This window comes from Pristiophorus japonicus, chromosome 1 (genome assembly GCF_044704955.1).
Source record: "Pristiophorus japonicus isolate sPriJap1 chromosome 1, sPriJap1.hap1, whole genome shotgun sequence".
Classification (NCBI taxonomy): domain Eukaryota; kingdom Metazoa; phylum Chordata; class Chondrichthyes; family Pristiophoridae; genus Pristiophorus; species Pristiophorus japonicus.
In genome coordinates, this window is record NC_091977.1 from 171,516,175 (window position 1) to 171,538,274 (window position 22,100).

At 45.6% G+C, this 22,100-nt stretch overlaps 1 protein-coding gene across 4 annotated transcripts in view; it reads left to right on the top strand.

Moving 5' to 3' along the window:
- The first annotated feature begins 3,636 nt into the window (after window positions 1–3,636).
- The window catches only part of arb2a (ARB2 cotranscriptional regulator A), an 844,257-nt gene continuing 825,793 nt past the window's right edge, over window positions 3,637–22,100 (top strand). For all 4 annotated transcript variants that reach the window (XM_070884941.1, XM_070884922.1, XM_070884950.1 and 1 more), the window contains exons 1-2: window positions 3,637–3,819; window positions 5,114–5,255. In XM_070884941.1, coding sequence (XP_070741042.1) covers window positions 5,147–5,255 — 109 coding nt within the window. In that variant the 5' untranslated portion in view covers window positions 3,637–3,819; window positions 5,114–5,146. The remainder of the gene's footprint in view (window positions 3,820–5,113; window positions 5,256–22,100) is intronic.

Below are 22,100 nucleotides of genomic sequence, written 5' to 3' on the forward strand. Positions count from 1 at the left end.
GGTGAAGAAATTCCTCCTCATCTCGGTCCTAAATGGCTTCCCCCTTATCCTTAGACTGTGTCCCCTGGTTCTGGACTTCCCCAACATTGGGAACATTCTTCCTGTATCTAACCTGTCTAACCCCGTCAGAATTTTAAACGTTTCTATGAGGTCCCCTCTCATTCTTCTGAACTCCAGTGAATACAAGCCCAGTTGATCCAGTCTTTCTTGATAGGTCAGTCCCGCCATCCCGGGAATCAGTCTGGTGAACCTTCGCTGCACTCCCTCAATAGCAAGAATGTCCTTCCTCAGGTTAGGAGACCAAAACTGTACACAATACTCCAGGTGTGGCCTCACCAAGGCCCTGTACAATTGTAGCAACACCTCCCTGCCCTTGTACTCAAATCCCCTCGCTATGAAGGCCAACATGCCATTTGCTTTCTTAACCGCCTGCTGTACCTGCATGCCAACCTTCAATGACTGATGTACATGACACCCAGGTCTCTTTGCACCTCCCCTTTTCCTAATCTGTCACCATTCAGATAATAGTCTGTCTCTCTGTTTTTACCACCAAAGTGGATAACCTCACATTTATCCACATTATACTTCATCTGCCATGCATTTGCCCACTCACCTAACCTATCCAAGTCGCTCTGCAGCCTCATAGAATCCTCCTTGCAGCTCACACTGCCACCCAACTTAGTGTCATCCGCAAATTTGGAGATACTACATTTAATCCCCTCGTCTAAATCATTAATGTACAGTGTAAACAGCTGGGGCCCCAGCACAGAACCTTGCGGTACCCCACTAGTCACTGCCTGCCATTCTGAAAAGTACCCATTTACTCCTACTCTTTGCTTTCTGTCTGACAACCAGTTCTCAATCCATGTCAGCACACTACCCCCAATCCCATGTGCTTTAACTTTGCACATTAATCTCCTGTGTGGGACCTTGTCGAAAGCCTTCTGAAAGTCCAAATATACCACATCAACTGGTTCTCCCTTGTCCACTCTACTGGAAACATCCTCAAAAAATTCCAGAAGATTTGTCAAGCATGATTTCCCTTTCACAAATCCATGCTGACTTGGACCTATCATATTACCTCTTTCCAAATGCACTGCTATGACATCCTTAATAATTGATTCCATCATTTTACCCACTACCGATGTCAGGCTGACTGGTCTGTAATTCCCTGTTTTCTCTCTCCCTCCTTTTTTAAAAAGTGGGGTTACATTGGCTACCCTCCACTCGATAGGAACTGATCCAGAGTCAATGGAATGTTGGAAAATGACTGTCAATGCATCCACTATTTCCAAGGCCACCTCCTTAAGTACTCTGGGATGCAGTCCATCAGGCCCTGGGGATTTATCGGCCTTCAATCCCATCAATTTCCCCAACACAATTTCCCGACTAATAAGGATTTCCCTTAGTTCCTCCTCCTTACTAGACCCTCCGACCCCTTTTATATCCGGAAGGTTGTTTGTGTCCTCCTCAGTGAATACTGAACCAAAGTACTTGTTCAATTGGTCCGCCATTTCTTTGTTCCCCGTTATGACTTCCCCTGATTCTGACTGCAGGGGACCTACGTTTGTCTTTACTAACCTTTTTCTCTTTACATATCTATAGAAACTTTTGCAATCCGTCTTAATGTTCCCTGCAAGTTTCTTCTCGTACTCCATTTTCCCTGCCCTAATCAAACCCTTTGTCCTCCTCTGCTGAGTTCTAAATTTCTCCCAGTCCCCGGGTTCGCTGCTATTTCTGGCCAATTTGTATGCCACTTCCTTGGCTTTAATGCTATCCCTGATTTCCCTTGATAGCCACGGTTGAGCCACCTTCCCATTTTTATTTTTACGACAGACAGGAATGTACAATTGTTGTAGTTCATCCATGCGGTCTCTAAATGTCTGCCATTGCCCATCCACAGTCAACTCCTTCAGTATCATTCGCCAATCTATCCTAGCCAATTCACGCCTCATACCTTCAAAGTTACCCTTCTTTAAGTTCTGGACCATGGTCTCTGAATTAACTATTTCATTCTCCATCCTAATGCAGAATTCCACCATATTATGGTCACTCTTCCCCAAGGGGCCTCGCACAAAGAGATTGCTAATTAATCCTCTCTCATTACACAACACCCAGTCTAAGATGGCCTCCCCCCTAGTTGGTTCCTTGACATATTGGTCTAAAAAACCATCCCTTATGCACTCCAGGAAATCCTCCTCCACCGTATTGCTTCCAGTTTGGTTAACCCAATCTATGTGCATATTAAAGTCACCCATTATAACTGCTGCACCTTTATTGCACGCACCCCTAATTTCATTTTTGATGCCCTCCCCAACATCACTACTACTGTTTGGAGGTCTGTACACAACTCCCACTAACGTTTTTTGTCCTTTGGTATTCTGCAGCTCTACCCATATAGATTCCACATCATCCAAGCTAATGTCCTTCCGAACTAGTGCCTTAATTTGCTCCTTAACCAGCAATGCTACCCCACCTCCTTTTCCTTTTATTCTATCTTTCCTGAATGTTGAATACCCCTGGATGTTGAGTTCCCAACCCTGATCATCCTGGAGCCACGTCTCCGTAATCCCAATGACATCATATTTGTTAACATCTATTTGCACAGTTAATTCATCCACTTTATTGCGGATACTCCTTGCATTAAGACACAAAGCCTTCAGGCTTGTTCTTTTAACACCCTTTGTCCTTTTAGAATTTTGCTGTACAGTGGCCCTTTTTGTTCTTTGCCTTGGGTTTCTCTGCCCTCCACTTTTCCTCATCTCCTTTCTGTCTTTTGCTTTTGCCTCCTTTTTGTTTCCCTCTGTCTCCCTGCATTGGTTCCCCTTTGCCATTGGTTCCCCATTGGCCTTCCTGATCACTTGGTGTACCTGCATACTAACCTTTTGTGTTTCATGCACAAGTACCGCCAGGTCCCGCTGTAATGCAGCACTTTGCAATCTTTCTCCATTTAAATAATAACTTGCAAGGGCAAGTCTAAGTAATGGCAGATGCTTGGTACCAAGGCAAAATCTGAGCCCAGAATGAGTGGGTTTGAAGCATGTAATGTGCCAGTTTGCTGAGTGAAGGGAGTGAGAGAAGCAATTAAAGCTATTACCTGGACTGAAGAGTCAAGAATGTAGCAAAAATAACTCAACAATTCAGAAAGAAGGAAACTGTGCTATTGTACTAAACGGATTATAAAACAGCCCAAGTCTGAGAAGAGCTTTAAATGTACAGGCGAGAGCACGTGTAACATTTGGCCAGAGGCGCTGGATGTGCAGAGCCTGAGCAACCTCGAGCGCTGGCTGAGCAGGCCAGGAGATCACGTGGGACCCCTTTGACAACACCAAACTCTGAAAGGAGACGTTCTCCCACAGGCCCTCCCTTCCCCTGCAACATGGCCGCGCCCCTCACTCCACTCCAGCTGTGTTCGAGGATCTCTCGGGAAGAACAATTCCGCGTACTTAAAGAAGCCGACGGGTCTTGATCTGCTTCACTCACCGTCAACGAATTGCACCCCTAACATTTCACTGAGAGCACCAGCGTATTTTAAAAAAATCCATACTGTCTACAGCGACCGTTGGGCTTGCGCGTTCCTTACCGTTATGCTCCAGTTGGTTGCCATGGCAACGCCCGGGTTCCGGTTCCGCTGTGGGCAGTACCCTGTTGTTGTGCGGTGTGCTGGGGCTCGGCGCGTGTTTGTCACTTCATCGCTTTCGCTGCCGTCCTTATCATTTGTTCTGGAGGCGGGGGAAAGGAAAGGGGGTGGTCGGGATTATCTCGCGTTGTAACGGCCCTCCTGAGAGAGACGGCGGAGAGCTGTGCTGTGTCGGCGCGGTACGTGTTTCCCGTGCAACGGCTGCACCATGTCGGGTACCATTCCGTACGTGGAGGGGCTGCGGGTCAGTGTGTGACCAGCGGGTCCCCGAGTGCGGAGAAAAACCGCTCGCTCACTCTGATACTCGAACAAACACACGGCCACCTATAGGCCTCAGGCCTGAGCTCCGGCATGGAGTAGCAGCGCAGACACACATGCACTCTCACTCACTCACTCCCACCTGTTCTGACGTGCCCTCCAAAGTGAATATGTAGGCCCCTTTTTAAAAGTACAAGGTCTTCAAACTCCGCTGCCCCCTTTTCTGTTATATAGTACTCTTCTGCAAACTTCTGATTTACAATTCCTAATGATTTTGTCTTTATGGCGTAGTGAAGAAAGTGATTTAAAGAGCTAACAGTCTTTGTTATTGGCTGCTCCAGCTGACTTTGGAATCTTTAAAGATGTAAACGGAGAGGCTTTTAAATGCCCAGTATATGAGAATTCTATTTTACAGCTTAAAATGAAGCTTTGGATGGGAAAGTAAATAAAAGTTCTTGTTTAGTTACGACAGTTCTCATAACTTTGGTTTGAAACTATTAAACGTTGATGGTAATTGTTTGGTGAAGCTTGAAACAAAAGCATTGACTATTCAATATTATTAATGCATTTAAATAGATATAATTGGGTTTAGAGTACCAACAATACCAGATATGTCGAGGGAATGAATAAATGTAGCCTGAACATAAAAGTGAGAATTATTTTAGAGACCAAAAGATCAGTAATTCATGAAAAATTAAACCTTTTGTTTCTACTTGATTTCTAATTGGTTTAAGGTTTTAATATTGTCCAATTGTATAATATGTAGTTCATATAGCTTATTTCAAGCTACAGTGTCACATAATTCAAGTGCTGTAAATGTTGATTTTATATTTCAACGCTTCATTGATGTATATTAATACCTGCCAGGAGTTGCATAATACTAATTCATATTTCTAGGCATTGTTGAAAGTTTTTATTTCAAACTCTTCATTTTAAGTGTTCGGAACTTCTAAAAGTTCAAACTTTTGCATTCGGTTAGTTTTCTCACTCCTTATCAGTCCAAATAAGTTTCTCCACAAAATTTTTAAATATCAAATTTATTCATTGTAATTTTGATTTATAAAATATAGGATCATTTTAAGTGTAAGTGTGCTATTACTAGTTCTGCTTAATATCAAAGAAAATTGTTGGGTGTTTTTATATTTTTAAATATTCAGACTCCTAGCATTCACAATACTAGTTGACACATATTTTTTCTGCTCTATATCGCTTTAGTTCCACCTAACTTGATTAGTCGAAATTGATTGGATGCTTGTTCACCTGGTGGTTTCCATTCTTTCAACCGTGTGGATTACCATGGCACAGAACCAGCCAGGAGGACCAGAAGAAAAGGACAAAACTTCGACTGCATTAAAAGGTAAGCAATATACACAGCTATTGTCTATTATATTAAAGCTCATGAAACTAATATTTAAAACTATCTACAGTAATTACTGTGAAGGGTCTCATGCTGAGGTGTCATGTGATGCATGTGTTCAAGACCGCCCTTTCAGAGAGAACTCTATTCCAAGCCCTCAATTATTAGTGGGCAATTTTGCAAAAAGCTGATTGGCCTCATCTGCATGTCATTGCAAAGATATCTAAATTGAAGCATTCCCCAAAAATTCAAACTTTCTGTGAACCAAGTCTCTGCTCAAAATCTGGGACTCCGTTCTGGCATTGTATTGAGTCACCTTTCCAAGATGAGCAAGTACTGCCGCTATCAAATCAATATGGCTTTTGTTCAGTGAATAGAACTAAAATTTAATGTTGTGGATGAATACTGTAAACAAGAATACCAACTAGGATTTATGTAGCGCATTTAACATAAAAAAACGTTCTAAGGCGTTTCACTGAATCATCATTGGACACCGAGTCAAATAAGGGGATATTGGATGGGTGGGATGCGAGTGGCTAAAAATCTTGGTGAAAGAGGTAGGTTTTAAGGAGTAGAGAGAAATTCTAGAGCTTACACCACTGAAAGCATGGCTGCCAGCGGTGGGGTAAAGGGAGTGGGGAATCTGTAAGAGGTCGATAAGAAGAAATGCAGAGTTCTCTCAAGGCATTTGAACACGAGGATGAGAATTTAAAATTTAAGGTGTTGAGCTGGGAACCAATGTAGGTCAGTGAACGGGTGATGGGTGAGCAGTACTTGATGTCAGGTAGCATATGAGCAGTAGAGTTTTTGATAAGCTCAAGCTTATGGAGGGTAAAGGATGGGAGGCTGGCTGGCTTGGAGAGCGTTAGAATAGTCAAGTCTGGAAGTGAAAAAAGAGTGGATGGGGGTTTCAATAGCAGATGTGCTATGGCAGGGACAAATATCAGCGATGTTATAGAGGTGGCAGTAGAGTTTTTTTGTGATGGTGAGAATAACGCAACTTGGGGTCAAATAGGATGTAGAGATGCAAACTGCTTGTTTAGCCTGAGACAGTGGCCAAGAAGTGGGATGGAATCTGACGAGGGAATGCCATTTGTAGTTTTGGGGGGTGGGGTAGGGGCGAAGATGATGACTTTGCTCTTCCCAGTGTTTAATTAGAGGAAATTGTAGCTCATCCAGGCTAGATGTCAGACAAGCAGGCTGACAGCAGAGAGGGAGTGGAGAAGTAGAGCTGGATGTCATCAGTGACATGTGGAACTTGACATCATGTCTTTGGATGATGTCGCTGAGGGACAGCATATGGATGAGGAATAGGAGTGGGTCAAAGATAGATCCCTGGAGGACTCGAAAGGTAATGGTGCGGGAGCAGAAAGAGAAACCACTGCAGGTGATTCTCTGGCTATGTCTGGATAGATAAGAATGGAACCAGGCGAGTGCAGACCCACCTAGCTGGTTGAAGAGGAGGTGTAGCCCACAGACTCACTGTAGCCTAGGACACCTGTCTTATTGAAGTTAGCCCGCTGCCTTCTCAGATCTCGTTTATGAAACCCTCTTTCTGCTCCCTTATTCCACTCCCCACTCAAGGCTCCAGTTTATCATCTGGAAGACTGACGCCACCACCACCTGGGACTCCCAGCCAGTGCACATAACTAATTCCTGGAATTGTATCTCTTACTTGAATGGAATCTGATTTTACTTGAGTAAAAAAAGTAAAAGTTAAAACAGCGGAGCAGCGAGAGGATAAAGAGTGGCCTGAGAGCAGACCTAAATTAAAGCAGCAGCGAGGCTCCGATTCAAAAATAACAAAAGAAAATTAGTGACGTCACAGGAGAGCAGATAGGTGATTGGTTGATCACTATTGCACCTTTTTTTTTGCTCTCGAAGTTAGGGAAGGGGGTTAAATTAAGAGCTGAAAAACTGACTTGCTAGTACTTATTAAATTAATAACTTAAAATAAAATAATTAAACAATAAAACTAAAATATCAATTGAATAAAAGCTTTAACCAATTAATTAATGAATAAAACAAGATTAGAGATGGCAGGGCAAGTGGTGTCATAACTGCAGCATGTGGGAGTTGGTGGAGAACATTGTGATCCCGAGCAACTACAACTGCAGTAAGAATCTGCAACTCGAGGAACTTCAGGTCAGAGTTGTTGAGCTGGAGTACGAGCTGCAGTCATTGCGATGCATCAGGGAGAGGCAGTGTTACCTGGACACTTTGTTCAAGGAGGCAGTCACTACCTTTAGGTTAAGTAGTACTTTAGAGTTCATCAGTGGTCAGGGACAGGAGGATAATGACTGCGAGTCAGACAGGTTTGGGCACCCAGGATGGAGGAGCCTCAGTCCTTGACTTTGCGCAACAGGCACGAGGTACTTGCTACCTGTATGGATGAGGGGATGGGCAAACTGACCTCGGCACTAGTACAGGGGGCCAACCAAGTGGGGGAGAAGGAAGGAATGTGGTCGTCATTGGGGACAGATACTGTTCTCTACAGCCGCGAAAGAGAGTCTGTATTGCCTGCCTGATGCCAGGGTTAAGGATACCTCCTCGTGGCTGAAGAAGAACTTGGAGTGGGCGGGGAAGATCCAGTTGTCGTGGTCCATGTAGGAACCAACGACATAGGTAGAACTAAGAATGATGTTCTGCTGAGGGAGTTTGAGAAGTTAGGGTCTAAATTAATAAGCAGAACCTGAAGGTAATAATCTCTGGATTACTACCTGAGCCATGTGTAAATTGGCATAGGGTCAAGCAGATCAAAGCGTTAAATGCTTGGCTCAAAGAGTGGTGTGGGAAGAAGGAGTCTCAATTCATGGTGCACCGGCACCAGTACTGGGGAAAGAGGGAGCTGTTCCGTCGGGGTGGGCTCACTTAAACCAGGCTGGGACTAGGGCTTTAAACTAAAAAAGTGGGGGGAGGCGGGTCAGGTGAGAGGAAGTTTAGAAATCTAAAGAGAAAGATGTATGCAATAGAGCTGTCTAGCGATTTGGGTAAAAATAAGTAGTGTGACAGATAGTAGCAGCAGGGAATAACGGTAAAAAAAATTAAAGGTTCCTTGGGCTAGACTTTCCACTAGGTGGCCATCGCCCCAAAAATGGGCCTTGTTCCAGTGATGTCGGACGTCTTCGCCTTACTGATCGCTGGTACATGGCCCTTTTTTTGCGATTTTCCACTCGGCCTGAGGCTGGCGATGTGGAATGAATGATCTGATTTTTCGGCAATGTCCCGTTCGCCCACTGAACGAGGTAGTCAAAAGTTTCCCTAGCAACGGGCTTCTGGGCATGTGTGGGAGGTCAGGGGTCATCCACACATGCGCAAAAGGCACAGAGAGAGAGAGAAGAGATCATTGTTCATTGTATGTTAGATTGTTTAAAATGTTCGTTCGTAGTTGGGGGGGTGGGTGGGTGGGGCGGAGGGTGTTTGAAAAGAATTCTGTTTGCAATAAATTTTGTTAATGTTAACAATTGTTGTGCATTCTTTGATAAGGTTAGTTAACATAGGCATTCTGAATAATTTAACATCTTTATTCTCTTGTAATAACGTTACTTAAGTTAATCATTAATGCAAATGCTCCCCGCTGGTCCATTGCTCCCCTCCGCCCCGCTGAAAATGAGCGCTTTTGCGGAGCACATGTTTCGTCCGCCATTACATGCACCGCGCATGCCCCAAACCCAGCCAGGACCCGCGCCTACGCACTGAGCTCCTGTCGTCTGAGTGCGACACATTCTCCACCGCAAAGAATGCTGGGTAAATGCCCCGCCATTGTAAGGCTGCATCCGTGAATAGAACTGCGTTTACTGGTATTGCATTGGGCACTGAACCATGTTTCTCATAGGTCGGGACCTCCACGCTGCTCCCAGGGCCACCGCTCATTTTGTGGCCCCGACCTGCCGCTGATGGTTTCTCGCATGTCGGGACCTCCACACGGGTGACCATCGGTGGTGGGTCGGGGCCAGAGAAGGAGAGGCGGCCCTGGGCAGCGTGGAGGCCATTACAAGCTGCAGCGTGAGCTGGTGCAGGAGAGCATTGGCAGCGAGGTCCAGGTTGGTGATTGGAGCGTGGGTAGGCACAGCAGGAGTGGCGAGGTTGGGGCGAAGGAGCGGCGAGAGAATGTAGAGAGCCGTAATCGGGGCCCAGGAGAGGTGTGAGTTCTGGGCCGGGGCAGCATGGGCCAGCCCATACTGCGATATGTTTATGCATGCGGTCCGTGCAGCAGAGCAGGTCTCCAGTTGTCTTGGATAACCCTTGCCACTGGACCAAGACCTGGCTCTGTCAAGCTCGTGTGCAACGGCCACCACATGTTAAAAAAAAATCCACGCCCAGGCATCTTCCACCCTTCACTATGTAGTTGGGGTTCTTCATTCGAAACACTTGTGAACTCATCCTTTTTTTTGGCGTGGAAGCAAGACATCCTCGTCTATGATGATAATGCAAATGCTGCACTACAAAGGACAGGCCAGTGCAGGCAAGGCTAAAACGTAACTCAACGTAAATGCAAATTTTGTATAAATGTAATTGTTAATCTAAATGTAAATGTGATCTAAATTCCCAATGTAAGTTCATGCAAAGCGTTCCTTTATCAGCTGCTGATGCAACAGCTTTGCGGCCGCATAACTCCCATGAGGTACTGTTCTTCTGGGGGGGGGGTGGTAGGCCCATGGCTACATCGCCAGGCTGGTCCTCCCCGAGGTCCTCACCAGCCTCCTCTTCCTCCTCCTCCTCCTCTTGCTCCTTGCCAGTTGGCTCTTCTGTCTCCCCTCCTTCTGGAGGTGGACCTGCAGCCCCATCAAGCATTTGCTGTCCTCTCCTTATTGCTAGGTTATGTAGCATGCAACACACCACAATAAACTCAGCGACCTGGTCAGGGTGGTACTGTAGGCTGCCACCAAAATGGTCCAGGCATCTGAAGCGTTGCTTAAGGACTCCAATTGTCTTTTCGACGATGTTGCGTGTCGCTACCATTGTAACATTTCTCTGCTTCAGTGACGGGATTATGCAGTGGGGTCATCGGCCAGCTGGCAAGGCCATATCTCTTATCCTGCAGCATCCAACCGTGACCTTCCGGCTGATTGACAAACAGGTCAGGGATAGCGGACTCATGTAGGATGTGCACATCATGGATGCTGCCAGGAAATGTAGCATTAACATAGAAACATAGAAAATAGGTGCAGGAGTAGGCCATTCGGCCCTTCTAGCCTGCACCGCCATTCAATGAGTTCATGGCTGAACATGCAACATCAGTACCCCATTCCTGCTTTCCCGCAATACCCCCTGATCCCCCTAGTAGTAAGGACTTTATCTAACTCCTTTTTGAATATATTTAGTGAATTGGCCTCAACAACTTTCTGTGGGAGAGAATTCCACAGGTTCACCACTCTGGGTGAAGAAGTTTCTCCTCATCTCGGTCCTAAATGGCTTACCCCTTATCCTTAGACTGTGACCCCTGGTTCTGGACTTCCCCAACATCGGGAACATTCTTCCTGCATCTAACCTGTCTAAACCCGTCAGAATTTTAAACGTTTCTATGAGGTCCCCTCTCATTCTTCTGAACTCCAGTGAATACAAGCCCAGTTGATCCAGTCTTTCTTGATAGGTCAGTCCCGCCATCCCGGGAATCAGTCTGGTGAACCTTCGCTGCACTCCCTCAATAGCAAGAATATCCTTCCTTAAGTTAGGAGACCAAAACTGTACACAATACTCCAGTTGTGGCCTCACCAAGGCCCTGTACAACTGTAGCAATACCTCCCTGCCCCTGTACTCAAATCCCCTCGCTATGAAGGCCAACATGCCATTTGCTTTCTTAACCGCCTGCTGTACCTGCATGCCAACCTTCAATGACTGATGTACCATGACACCCAGGTCTCGTTGCACCTCCCCTTTTCCTAATCTGTCACCATTCAGATAATAGTCTGTCTCTCTTTTTACTACCAAAGTGGATAACCTCACATTTATCCACATTATACTTCATCTGCCATGCATTTGCCCTAACCTATCCAAGTCACTGCAGCCTCATAGCATCCTCCTCGCAGCTCACACTGCCACCCAAATTAGTGTCATCTGCAAATTTGGAGATACTAGATTTAATCCCCTCGTCTAAATCATTAATGTACAATGTAAACAGCTGGGGCCCCAGCACAGAACCTTGCGGTACCCCACTAGTCATTGCCTGCCATTCTGAAAAGTACCCATTTACTCCTACTCTTTGCTTCCTGTCTGACAACCAGTTCTCAATCCATGTCAGCACACTTCCCCCAGTCCCATGTGCTTTAACTTTGCACATTAATCTCTTGTGTGGGACCTTGTCGTAAGCCTTCTGAAAGTTCAAATATACCACATCAACTGGTTCTCCCTTGTCCACTCTACTGGAAACATCCTCACAAAATTCCAGAAGATTTGTCAAGCATGATTTCCCTTTCACAAATCCATGCTGACTTGGACCTATCATGTCACCTCTTTCCAAATGCGCTGCTATGACATCCTTAGTAATTGATTCCATCATTTTACCCAGGTTGACCGGTCTATAATTCTCTGTTTTCTCTCTCCCTCCTTTTTTAAAAAGTGGGGTTACATTGGCTACCCTCCACTCGATAGGAACTGATCCAGAGTCAATGGAATGTTGGAAAATGACTGTCAATGCATCCGCTATTTCCAAGGCCACCTCCTTAAGTACTCTGGGATGCAGTCCATCAGGCCCTGGGGATTTATCGGCCTTCAATCCCATCAATTTCCCCAACACAATTTCCCGACTAATAAGGATTTTTCTCAGTTCCTCCTCCTTACTAGACCCCTGACCCCTTTTATATCCGGAAGGTTGTTTGTGTCCTCCTTAGTGAATACCGAACCAAAGTACTTGTTCAATTGGTCTGCCATTTCTTTGTTCCCCGTTATGACTTCCCCTGATTCTGACTGCAGGGGACCTACGTTTGTCTTCACCAACCTTTTTCTCTTTACATATCTATAGAAATTTTTGCAATCCGTCTTAATGTTCCCTGCAAGCTTCTTCTCGTACTCCATTTTCCCTGCCCTAATCAAACCCTTTGTCCTCCTCTGCTGAGTTCTAAATTTCTCCCAGTCCCCGGGTTCGCAGCTATTTCTGGCCAATTTGTATGCCACTTCCTTGGCTTTAATGCTATCCTTGATTTCCCTTGATAGCCACGGTTGAGCCACCTTCCCTTTTTTTATTTTTACGCCAGACAGGAATGTACAATTGTTGTAGTTCATTCATGCGGTCTCTAAATGTCTGCCATTGCCCATCCACAGTCAACCCCTTAAGTATCATTTGCCAATCTATCCTAGCCAATTCACGCCTCATACCTTCAAAGTTACCCTTCTTTAAGTTCTGGACCATGGTCTCTGAATTAACTGTTTCATTCTCCATCCTAATGCAGAATTCCACCATATTATGGTCACTGTTCCCCAGGGGCCTCGCACAAAGAGATTGCTAATTAATCCTCTCTCATTACACAACACCCAGTCTAAGATGGCCTCCCCCCTAGTTGGTTCCTCGACATATTGGTCAAGAAAACCATCCCTTATGCACTCCAGGAAATCCTCCTCCACCATATTGCTTCCAGTTTGGTTAGCCCAATCTATGTGCATATTAAAGTCACCCATTATAACTGCTGCACCTTTATTGCATGCACCCCTAATTTCCTGTTTGATGCCCTCCCTAACATCTCTACTACTGTTTGGAGGTCTGTACACAACTCCCACTAACGTTTTTTGCCCTTTGGTGTTCTGCAGCTCTACCCATATAGATTCCACATCATCCAAGCTAATGTCCTTCCTAACTATTACATCAATCTCCTCCTTAACCAGCAATGCTACCCCACCTCCTTTTCCTTTTATTCTATCCTTCCTGAATGTTGAATACCCCTGGATGTTGAGTTCCCAGCCCTGATCATCCTGGAGCCACGTCTCTGTAATCCCAATCACATCATATTTGTTAACATCTATTTGCACAGTTAATTCATTCATCTTATTACGGATACTCCTTGCATTAAGACACAAAGCCTTCAGGCTTGTTTTTTTAACACCCTTTGTCCTTTTAGAATTTTGTTGTACAGTGGCCCTTTTTGTTCTTTGCCTTGGGTTTCTCTGCCCTCCACTTTTACTCATCTCCTTTCTGTCTTTTGCTTTTGTCTCCTTTTTGTTTCCCTCTGTCTTCCTGCATTGGTTCCCATTCCCCTGCCATATTAGTTTAACTCCTCCCCAACAGCACTAGCAAACACTCCCCCTAGGACATTGGTTCCGGTCCTGCCCAGATGCAGACTGTCCGGTTTGTACTGGTCCCACCTCCCCCAGAATTTGAATCCCTCCCTGCTGCACCACTGCTCAAGCCACGCATTCATCTGCGCTATCCTGCGATTCCTACTCTGACTAGCACGTGGCACTGGTAGCAATCCCGAGATTACTACTTTTGAGTAACTGTCGTGATTATTTGCCTGTGATTGACAACAAGCTGCACATTCAGGGAGTGGAATCCCTTTCTGTTATGAAATATCTCTACATTCTCTAAAGGGGCTTTCAGGGCAATGTGCTTGCAGTCTATTGCTCCCTGCACCTTAGGGAAGTCTGCTATTCTTGAGAAACCCAAAGCCCTCCAGGTCTGTGCCTCCTTGGTCATAGGGAAGCTTATCAAGTCCATCCTCCGAGCGTAAAGGGCTTCAGTCACCTGCCGAATGCAGCAGTGTGTGGTGTGCTGAGAGATACGACAGATGTCGCCAGTTGAAGCCTGAAAAGATCCCGATGCGTAGAAGGCTAGGGCTGCAGTAACCTTCACCACAATGCACAGTGCAGTTCTGATGGTGCTGGAAGGCTGCAGATCCCCCTTGATGAGCTGGCAAATCTCATTGATGACCTCCTTCCTGAAGCGCAGCCTCCTAAGACACGCGTTTTCAGACAAGTTGAGGTAAGATTACTTTTCCAAGTACCTTCGTTGGCTGTACGCTCGCCTCCTCTGTCTCTGTCAACGCATTACTCTGCCACCTCTTCCATTGATCCTTTCAGAAATCAGCTTGTGAAGAATTACAAGTAATGGCGCAGAAAGCATAGGCCCCATCACTATCAATAATTATTTTTAATTGCTATAAATGCACTTTTCACTTAAGAATGTCAATCTATTAAACTACTCACTATACAAGCCCCAGTCTACAACTGTATACCAATCTCAGTCTAATACTCTCTCTGGCCTGTCCCCAGCACTAGATTTACAGGTAGGTGGCGTTGGGTTGGGTCGGGTCAGAGGGAGAGGGAGAGGGAGAGGGAGGGGGGAGGTCGGGTCCAGTGGGGGGGGGGGTCGGGTCGGGGGGCGGGAGCGCAGCGCGGGTCGGGTTGGGTCCAGTCGGTGGGGCGGGGAGCGGGAACAGGAGCGCGGGTCGGGTCGGGTCCAGTCGGGGAGCGGGAACAGGAGCGCGGGTCGGGTCGGGTCCAGTCGGGGGGGGGGGCGGGGAGCGGGAACAGGAGCGCGGGTCGGGTTGGGTCCAGTCGGGAAGGCGGGGAGCGGGAACAGGAGCGTGGGTCGGGTCGGGTCAGTCGGGTGGGGGGCGCGGGTGTCGGGTCTGGTCCGGAGGCGGGGGGGGCGGGGAGCGAGTGTCGGGTCTGGTCCGGAGGCAGGGGTGGGGCGGGGATCGAGTGTCGGGTCTGGTCTGGTCTGGAGGCAGGGGGGGGCGGGGAGCAGGAGCTGGCCGTGGGAGGAGCCTTATTCACGCAGCCCCAGTGAGGCCATTCAGCCAGGGCTAGGGGCTGCGTGCTTCGGGCCCCTCCCACACAGTTCGGCGCCTGGAGCTACTGCACTTGCGTGCCCACTGTAGCGCGCATGTGCAGAGGTCCCGGCACTGTTTTCAGCGCAGGGACCTGGCTCCGCCCCCGCACAGCTCGTGCTGGCTGCGCCGAGCGCCAGAGGACCTGCAGGTAGGTGGAGAATATCGAGGATTTTTTTAGGCGCACTTTGTGGCGCGAAAAACGGGCGTCCAGGTCGGACTGCACCGTTCTAGGCGCATGTGGAAACTTGGGCCCAATATTTTTTAAATGATAAACTTTTAAATAGAAACATAGAAAATAGGAGCAGTAGTAGACAATTAGGCCCTTTGAGCCTGCACCACCATTCAATATGATCATGGCTGATCCTCTATCTCCACACCATATTCCTGCTTTCTCCCCATACCCCCTGATGCCTTTTGTGTCTAATCTCCTCCACAGCCTTCTGTGGTAGAGAATTCCACAGGTTCTCCACCCTCAGATTAAAGAAATTTCTCCATCTCAATCCTAAATTTCCTATCCCGCATCCTGAGACTGTGACCCCCTTGTTCTAGACTTCCCAGCCAAGGGAAACATCCTCACCGCATCCAGTCTGTCCAGCCCCGTCAGAATTTTATACGTTTCAATGAGATCCCCTCATTCTTCTAAACTCTCGTGAATACAGGCCTAGTCGACCCAATCTTTCCTCATATGACAGTTCTGCCATCCCAGGAATCAGTCTGGTGAACCTTCGTTGCACTCCATCTATGGCAAGTATATCCTTTCTTAGGTAAGGAGACCAAAACTGCACTCACTACTCCAGGTGTGGTCTTGCCAAGGCTCTGTATAACTGTAGTAAGATATCCTTGCTCCTGTACTCAAATCCTCTTGCAATGAAGGCCAACATACCATTTGCCTTCCTAACTGCTTGCTGCATCTGCATGTTTGCTTTCAATGACTAGTGTACAAGGACACCCAGTTCCCTTTGTTGGTGTTCAGAGACATTTGGGTGTCCTCGTACAAGAAATGCAGAAAGCTCGCATGCAGGTACAGCAAGCAATAAGGAAGGCAAATGGCATGTTATCCCTTATTGCAAGGGGGTTAGCGTATAAGAGTAAGGAAGGCTTGCTACAATGTACAGGGCCTTGGTGAGACCACACCTGGAGTATTGTGCACAGTTTTGGTCCCCTTATCGAAGGAAGGATATACTTGCCTTGAAGGTTCACTAGATTGATTCCTGGAATGAAGGGGCTGTTCTATGATGAGAGATTGTGTAGAATCAGCCTATACTCTCGAGTTTAGAAGAATGAGAGTTGATCTCATTGAAACATACAAGATTCTTAAGGGGATTGACAAGATAGATGCTGAGAGGTTGTTACCCCTGGCTGGAGTGCCTAGAACTAGGGGGCATAGTCTCAGGATAAGGGGTAGGCCATTTAAGACCGAGACGAGGAATTTCTTCACTCGGGGTGCGGGGCGGGGGGGGGGGGGGGGGGGCGGTGTTGTCGATACTGGGTCTTTGAGTATATTCAAGGCTGAGATAGATTTTTGGACTCTAGGGGGAATCAAAGGATGTGGGGATCTGGCAGGAAAGTGGAGTTGAGGTTGATGATCAGCCATGATCTTCTTGAATGGCGGAGCAGGCGCGAGGGGCAGTAAGGTCTACTCCTGCTCCCATTTCTTATGTTTTAGTATTTATACACTTTGCGTTGATAGATTGAAGCAAAATGTGTAGTATAAAAGCGACATCAAAAAAATGGTTTGCATTTTAATTGACTTCAATGGAAAAGAAAATTGGGTGGAATATGAAATAGGCTTCTGATTCATTACTGCCAGTTTTTCAGTGCCACCCAAGCCAAATTTTGCTCCTCGAAATTCTTAAACCTTTTGCCAAACTTCAGTCAGTGTTGAATCACATGGATAGCCTCTCCCTCACCTTTTTGCATTCTAAGGGTCTAATTTCATAATATGCAGTCAGTGAATTAGTTAAGAAATACAATTTTGTGCAAGCTGTGGACCAGCTTTTAGAGGAGAGGAGAAATACATAAGAATCTGAATTGAAGCACACAGCTTTTAGCTACAGAAAAGTCAAACCCCTCTCATTTCAGATGAAAGACTATTAACCTTTACAAGCCAGTGCAATTATAAATATGGCAATAGGTCAGCAACCTACTTGCATTATTGATTTGAGAAAGCAAGTTTCTAACAACTGATTTTGTGGTTTATGGATGAAAGAAACACCCTAACACTTGAAAATAACAAGATTAGCAATATATTGTGATACATTTCCAAATGTTACACCAATCTGAGATTTGACCCAAGTATTTGGAGGTCTTGCCACTTTTTTTTTTAGACTAATATATGCTGACTGAACACTTGCACTTCAGTAAAAATGGTAGGAAAGCTCATTTCTTCGAGTATAAAAGTTGCACAGAGCAATGTGGTTTCTTGCATGTGAATTTTCTACGGAAATCTGGTCTCAGATTTATAGTTTCCGCTATGCACTTGAGGATTCCTGGCTATGGACCAGCTTCAAACTGAAGACTTCTAACCAGCTTTTAAGAGCAACCTTGCTATTGGTTTAATACATGGCTGCATTTACTTGCAACACCTGTGGGTTGGACCAAATTTCTGATTGGTTCCGTTGGAGAACAAAACATACCCAACAGTTTGTCTGGAATGTGTAATTTGATCTTGCCTGCTGTAGACAACCCTGCAATATGTAATTTGAGCCACAGGCAACCTACAGAAAATAGAACTGTAGTTAGCTTTGTGAAGATCCTCTGTTATCCAGTGTTCTGCAATTGTACTCATAGTTGTCCTTGGCTGGTAAAATAAAATACTTTATACTCCGACCACATATCCATGCTATCACTAATTCCACCTCCGGAATATGGCCCGACTCCTGCCTCAGCTCATCTGGTGAAAGCCTCATCCATGCCTTTGTTACCTCTAGACTTGACTCTTCTAATACATTCCTGGCTGGCCTCCTATGTTCTGCCCTTCGTAAGACTGAGGTCATTTAAAACTTGGCAGCCTGTATCCTAACTCTCACCAAGTCCCACTCACCCATCACCCCTGTGCTCGCTGACCTATATTGGCCCCCGGTTAAGCGATGCCTCGATTTTAAAATTCTCATCCTTGATTTCAAATCCTTCCATGACCTCACTGCTCCCTATCTCTGGAATCACCTCCAGCCTCTCAATCCTCTGAGATATCTGCGCTCCTCTAATTCTGGCTTCTTGAGCATCCCTGATTTTAATTGCTCAACTGTTGGTGGCCATGCCTTCAGCTGCCAAGCCCTAAGCTCTGGAATTCCCTCCCTAAACTTCTCAGCCTCTCTACCTCTCTTTCCTCCTTTTAAGATGCTCCTTAAAACCTACCTCTGCTTCAATATCACCTTGTGTGGCTCGGTGTCAGGTTTTGTTTTATAACGCTCCTGTTAGTGCCTTGGGACATTTCACTATGTTAAATAAAAATGTTGTTATATTTAGTTACTACTTTGGAGTTTTATGCTCTTTCTCTTCTGGAAGTGATTAAAATAGAATGAACAGACCAAGGTCAAGGCTACAACTTTAGCGCTCATTATAGTATGAAATGGAAAAAAATAAGTGCAAATACTCAAAGGTTGGTGTGGGAGAAATGGGTTTTAGATTCATGGGGCACTGGCACCAATACTGGGCTAAGAGGGAGCTGTTCAGTCGGAATGGGCTTCACTTAAACCAGGCTGCTGCCAGACTGCTGGAGAATCGAATAACTAGGGCTGTAGATAGGGCTTTAAGCTAAATAGTGGGGGCGGGGGGTGGGGGGGAAAGATCAGGTGAGCGGAAATTAAAAAAGACAAAGGAGAAGGCAATAGTGCAGGGTAGCGATAGGGGTAATGATAACCAGAGTGTGACAAGAAGGGACTTAGTGCATCAGAAAGTGGGATCAGAGAAGGGAAAAATGGTCAAAATACAACATTAAAAGCTCTTTATCTGAATGCACGCAGCATCCGTAGCAAGATAGATGAGTTGATGGCACAAATAGAAATAAATGGGTATGATCTGATAGCTGTTACAGAGACATGGTTGCAAGGTGACCCAGGCTGGGAACTGAATATTCAGGGGCATTTGACATTCGGAAGGATGGGTAGAAAGGAAAAGGAGGTGGGGTAGCTCTGTTAATAAAGGATGAGATCAGCGCCATAGTGAGAAATTATATTGGCTCAGATGATGAAGATTTAGAATCAGTTTGGGTGGAGATAAGAAATAATAAGGGAAAGAAGTCACTGGTTGGAGCAGTCTATAAGCCCTCTAACAGTAGCTGCACTGTAGGCCAGATTATAAATCAAGAAATAATGAAGGCTTGTAAGAAAGGTACTGCAATAATCATGGGTGATTTTAATCTTCATGTAGATTGAACAAATCAAATTGGCAAAGGTAGCCTTGAGGAAGAGTTCATAGTGTATTCGGGATGGTTTCTTAAATGTTGTGGAACCAACCAGGGAGCAGGCTATTTTAGATCTGGTAATGTGCAATGAGTTAGGATTAATTAATCTCATACTAAAGGGTCCTCTGAGGAAGCATGTTAGAATTTCAAATTCAGTTTGAGGGTGAGAAACTAGAGTCTCAAATTAGTGTCCTGAACTTAAATAAAGACAATTACAAAGGTATAAAGACAGAGTTGGCTAAAGTGGACTGGGAAAATAGATTAAAGGGTAAGACATAGAAACATAGAAAATAGTTGCAGGAGTAGGCCATTCGGCCTTTCGAGCCTGCACCACCAATCAATAAAATCATAGCTGATCATTCCCTCAGTACCCCTTTCCTGCTTTCTCTCCATACCCCTTGATCCCCTTAGCCGTAAGGGCCATATCTAACTCCCTCTTGAATATATCCAATGAACTGGCATCAACAACTCTCTGCGGCAGGGAATCCCATAGGTTAACAACTCGCTGAGTGAAGAAGTTTCTCCTCATCTCAGTCCTTAAATGGTCTACCCCTTATCCTAAGACTATGTTCCCTGGTTCTGGACCTCCCTAACATCGGGAACATTCTTCCCGCATCTAACCTGTCCAATCACGTCAGAATCTTGTACGTTTCTATGAGATCCCCTCTCATCCTTTTAAACTCCAGTGAATAAAGGCCCAGTTGATCCAGTCTTTCCTCATATGACAGTCCAGCCATCCCTGGAATCAGTCTGGTGAACCTTCGCTGCACTCCCTCAATAGCAAGAACATCCTTCTTCAGATTAGGAGACCAAAACTGAACACACTATTCCAGGTGGGGCCTCACTAAGGCCCTGTACAACTGCAGTAAGATCTCCCTACTCCTATACTCAAATTCCCTAGCTATGAAGGCCAACATACCATTTGCCGCCTTCACCGCCTGCTGTACCTGCATGCCCACTTTCAGTGATTGATGAACCATGACACCCAGGTCTCGTTGCACCTCCCCTTTTCCTAATCTGCCGCCATTCAGATAATATTTTGCCTTTGTGTTTTTGCCCCCAAAATGTATAACCTCACATTTATCCACATTATACTGCATCTGCCATGCATTTGCCCATTCACCTAACCTGTCCAAGTCACCCTGAGGCCTATTAGTGTCCTCCTCCCAGCTCACACCACCACCCAGTTTAGTGTCATCTGCAAACTTGGAGATATTACACTCAATTCCTTCATCTAAATTGTTAATGTATATTGTAAAGAGCTGGGGTCGCAGCACTGAGCCCTGCAGCACTCCCACTAGTCACTGCCTGCCATTCTGAAAAGGACCCGTTTATCCCGACTCTCTGCTTCCTGTCTGCCAACCAGTTCTCTATCCACATCAGTTCATTACCCCCAATACCATGCGCTTTGATTTTGTACACCAATCTCTTGTGCGGGACCTTGTCAAAAGCCTTTTGAAAGTCCAAATACACCACATCCACTGGTTCTCCCTTGTCCACTCTGCTAGTTACATCCTCAAAAAATTCCAGAAGATTCGTCGAGCATGATTTCCCTTTCATAAATTCATGCTGACTTGGTCCATCCTGTCACTGCTTTCCAAATGCGCTGCTATTTCATCCTTAATGATTGATTCCAACATTTTCCCCACTACTGATGTCAGGCTAACCGGTCGATAATTACCCATTTTCTCTCTCCCTCCTTTTTTTTTTAAACAGTGGTGTTACATTAGCTACCCTCCAGTCCATAGGAACTGATCCAGAGTCAATAGAATGTTGGAAAATGATCACCAATGCATCCACCATTTCTAGGGACACTTCGTTAAGTACTCTCGGATGCAGACGATCAGGCCCCGGGGATTTATCGGCCTTCAATCCCATCAATTTCCCTAACACAATTTCCTGCCTAACAAGGATAGATAAGCTGTGGCAGACGGTAGATAAGCTGTGGCAGACATTTAAGGAAATATTTCATAACCCTCAGCAAAGATATATTCCAGTGAGAAAGAAGGACTCTAAGAGAAGGATGAACCATCCGTGGCTAACTAAGGAAGTTAAAGATGGTAGCCAATTGAAAACAAAGGCATACAATGTTGCGAAGGTTAGTGGTAGGCCAGAGGATTGGGAAATTTTTAGAAACCAGCAAAGGACGACTAAAAAAAAAATTGAGAGAGAAGCTAGATTATGAGAGTAAACTAGCAAGCAATATAAAAATGGACAGTAAGAGCTTCTACAGGTCTATCAAAAGGAAGAGAGTGGCTAAAGTAAATATTGGTACCTTAGAGGATGACACTGGGGAATTAATAATGGGAAACCGGGAAATGGAAGAGACTTATCGTGAAGACCGATACATAAATATTATGTATCGGTCTTCACGATAGAAGACACTAAAAGCATTCCAATAATAGATGATCAGGGGGCTACAGGGAGGGGAGAACTTAAAACAATCACTATCACTAGAGAAAAAGTACTAGGCAAACTAATAGAACTAAAGGTGGACAAGTCCCCTGGACCTGATGGCCTGCATCCTGGGATCTTAAAAGAAGTGACTGCAGAGATGGTGGATGGATTGGTTATAATCTACCAAAATCCCCTGGATTTTGGAGAGATCCCAGTGGATTGGAAAACCGCAAATGTAACGCCCCTATTTAAGAAAGGAGGCAGACGAAAGCGGGAAAC